The sequence below is a fragment of the Notolepis coatsorum genome (genome assembly GCF_963971535.1).
Source record: "Notolepis coatsorum genome assembly, chromosome: 2".
NCBI classification, from domain to species: Eukaryota; Metazoa; Chordata; class Actinopteri; order Aulopiformes; family Paralepididae; genus Notolepis; species Notolepis coatsorum.
The window spans coordinates 207,767,818-207,771,397 of NC_140166.1; the positions used below are offsets into that span (position 1 = coordinate 207,767,818).

The 3,580-nt window shown below is 46.0% G+C and overlaps 1 protein-coding gene across 1 annotated transcript; it reads left to right on the forward strand.

Annotated features, from left to right (window-relative positions):
* Window positions 1-291: 291 nt before the first annotated feature.
* LOC311223710 (uncharacterized protein) lies at window positions 292-2,880 on the forward strand (the record flags this gene model as incomplete). The annotated part of the gene is made up of 5 exons (XM_084308482.1): window positions 292-408; window positions 923-1,005; window positions 1,543-2,005; window positions 2,242-2,391; window positions 2,566-2,880. 5 exons carry the CDS (start codon window positions 292-294, stop codon window positions 2,878-2,880), a joined length of 1,128 nt encoding a protein of 375 aa, XP_084164608.1.
* Window positions 2,881-3,580: the final 700 nt, after the last annotated feature.

Below are 3,580 nucleotides of genomic sequence, written 5' to 3' on the forward strand. Positions count from 1 at the left end.
CATTACATTATATTATATCATACATATTATTTATATTCAAATATGTTCCGTTGTGATGTCACAGTATGATGTCACAGTATGATGTCACAGTATGATGTTCCATTGTGATGTCACAGTATGATGTCATAATCAAACATTCTAGAACATGTGTGTATCTATTCAACAATTCTCTCAGATCTCAGTTCTCAGAACACAAGTGAAGGTCTCACTTGTTGTTTCTGGCCACTTGTCTGTAAACTTGAATATATACTGTAGATACAATTTTAAAATCCCCACAGGGAAAAGGAAACAATGTCCTGTACAATCCTTAATGAACTGCGTCTGGAGGGAAGGTTCTGTGATGTGGTTATTGAAGTCAACAGCACTGAGTTTAACGCCCACAAGGCAATCCTGTGTGGCTGCAGCGCCTATTTCAGGTAAGTTTAGCTTGGTTCAGGTTAGCTTGGTTCAGGTTAACTTGGTTAGTAAAAAGATACTATACTGTACATCTACTGTAAAAAGATACTATACTGTATGTCTACTGTAAAAATATACTATACTGTACGTCTACTGTAAAAAGATACTATACTGTACTTCTACTGTAAAAAGATAATATTCTGTACTTCTACTGTATAAAGATACTATACTGTACTTCTACTGTGAAAATATATTATACTTCTACTGTGCTAAGATCCTATACTTCTACAGTGAAAATATATTACTACACAGGACAGAATGTTGCTTACTGTTTACTCATCAGATATCTCTATACTCTGCATCCCACAGAGCCCTCTTCACTCGCTGGAGCGACTCAGAGAAACCAGTCTACACTATCCCTGGGGTGTCCGCGGCTATGATGCAGCTCATCATAGAGTACGCCTACACACGCTTTGTGCCGGTGACAGCAGAGAACGTGGAAGAGCTTCTGGTGGCTGCAGACCAGCTTCTCGTCACTGGCATAATGGGAGCATGCTATGACTTCCTAGAAGGCCAGCTGTGTCTGGAAAATTGTGTCGGCATCTGGAGGTGCGCGGACATCTACTGCTGCCGTGACCTTAGGCGCAAGGCCTATCTCTTCATCGTGTGTCACTTTGAGGAGATGCTGCGTGTCTCACAGGAGTTTGTGGAGCTGTCCCTGCAGCAACTGGTAGACATCATCGAGAGGGATGATCTAAACGTGAAGAACGAGGAGACAGTGTTCGAGGCCATCCTCTGTTGGATCGACCACTCCTGTGAGGAGCGTAAAACACACATCCCTTTGCTGCTGCCCAAGGTAACTAATTGTATTACTGTGCATTGCATTAAAACAACACTAGGTTCCCTAGTACAGTGGTTCTCAAACATTTGGGTCCAAACCATTCCCTAGCAACAGAATTCCAGTGAAACCGTCTACAACCGCTGTCTAAGTTGTACCCGCTGTCTGCTTGTCTCTTCCCAGGTTCGCATGGGATTGATGAGGCCTGACTACTTCCATAACAACGTCCAGAACAACCCTATGGTGAGGGACAGCCAAGACTGCAGGGCCCTCATCCTCAGCGTCCTGAGACCCCCTGGCTCCGACAGCCTCCCAAATCCCCTGACGCGCCCACGCCTGCCCCAGGAGGTCCTATTGGCCATCGGAGGCTGGAGTGGCGGGAGCGTGACCAATGGCATGGAGGCTTACGATATCCGAGCCGTTGAATGGATGGTCGTGAGCGTTGAGGCGGACCTGGCCTACCACGACACAGCTTATCTCCACGGTCTGGTCTACTGCGTCGGCGGCCACAACGGCGTACAGCCTCTCAACAGTGTGCGCAGGTTCAACCCTGTCACTCGTAGCTGGCTGCAGGCGGCTCCCATGCACTCACCCCGCTATTTCGTCAGCGTGGCCGCGTTGGACGGCTGTATCTACGCCATGGGAGGGTTCGACGGACACGTGCGACTGAACACCGCCGAGCGCTACGAGCCTGAAACCAACCAGTGGACAGTGATTTCACCCATGCTGGAGCACAGGAGCGATGCCGGCGCCGCAGTGCTCCACGGGAAGGTGGGTGGAACTGAGGAACACACATGTGGTAGATGAACCCAAGGAACGTTCACATTAAAAACTAAGCGATTGGTATCATTCAGAATCAGATATCAGAAATGTCTTTATTGCTAAGTAAGCTTGCAGATACAAGGAATTTGTCTGGGTCCTTTGGTGCATCAACAAACAGACAATTAAAGTAGAATGAAATAAAATGGAATATATAAACAAAATTTGAATATTCTTTCTTATTACAGGTTTACATCTGTGGTGGCTACACCGGTCAGGAGTGTCTGCTCACAGCTGAGTGCTACAGCCCAGACACCAACCAGTGGACTCTGATCGCCCCCATGAGCAGCAGGCGTAGCGGAGTGGGAGTCGCTGCGTATGGAGGTCAAATCTATGTGGTAGGTGCACATGGAGACAAATGCTTTATACTAGATATTTTTATAGATATGTATCATTTGACTTGCAATGCTGCTGTGATGCCCTCATTTCCCTAAGTGGATTAATAACGTGTCTGTCTGCCTGTCTACCTGAGACACACACTAAAACATTCCTCTCATGTGTCCTGTCCTCAGGTGGGAGGGTTTGACGGTCAATACCGCCTGGATAGCGCGGAGGCCTACAGCCCTTTGACTGACTCCTGGCGCGCCCTGCCCACCATGCTCACCCCCCGCAGCAACTTTGGCATCGGGGTGTTGGATGACCTGCTCTTCGTGGTCGGAGGCTACAATGGCTTCACCATCTCCAACACGGAGCGCTACGACCAGAGCAGCGACAGGTGGACTGTAGCCAAGGACATGAAGATCCACCGCAGTGCCCTAAGCTGCTGCATATTGCATGGCCTGCCTAACATGAGCCAGTATGCCGCTCCCCGTGGCGCCCTGCAGTGACCCCTGGAGGAGGAGGAGGAGGAGGAGGAGGAGGAGGAGGAGGAGGAGGAGGAGGAGGAGGCAGCAGGGAGATTCATCTAAGAACCGTAAACATTTATTAGACCAGTCCAAAAGAACAGTGGCAATTCTAGGAGCTAGTATGAGCTAGTATGAGCTAGTATATATAAAAAAAAAAAAAAAACTGAAGTAATTTTCTTTTTTTACATACATATATATATATTTTTTATATAGCTAAGTATGACTGGTAAGTATAAAGGAAGTTGGGTTTATCTAGACAGGTAGCCTAAGTGTAGCAGGTAAGGTATAAAGGTAAGTATATTAGGTTACATTATGTTACCAATAGCAGATCAGATATTTTCAGCCATTGGGGTTCATAGAAAATATTTTATTGGCACCACTGCTGTACAAGTCTCTTTTTTCACATGAAAGACACAACACAATACTAATAATACATAAGACATCACAGGACAGTAACTTATTACAATAATGACAAGACAATAGAGATCAAATAGAATAAATAAAATAAAAACAGAATATAAAAATTGTATTATATTGCCAGACATTACAAAAGACATTCCTAATTACAACAATAATTGTTCACCCAAGGCCTGTCTAACCCAGGGGTTCCCAAACTTTTCAGGCCGCGACCCCCAAATAACGGTGTCAGAGAGCCGTGACCCCACTATTATAGGAGGTAAAA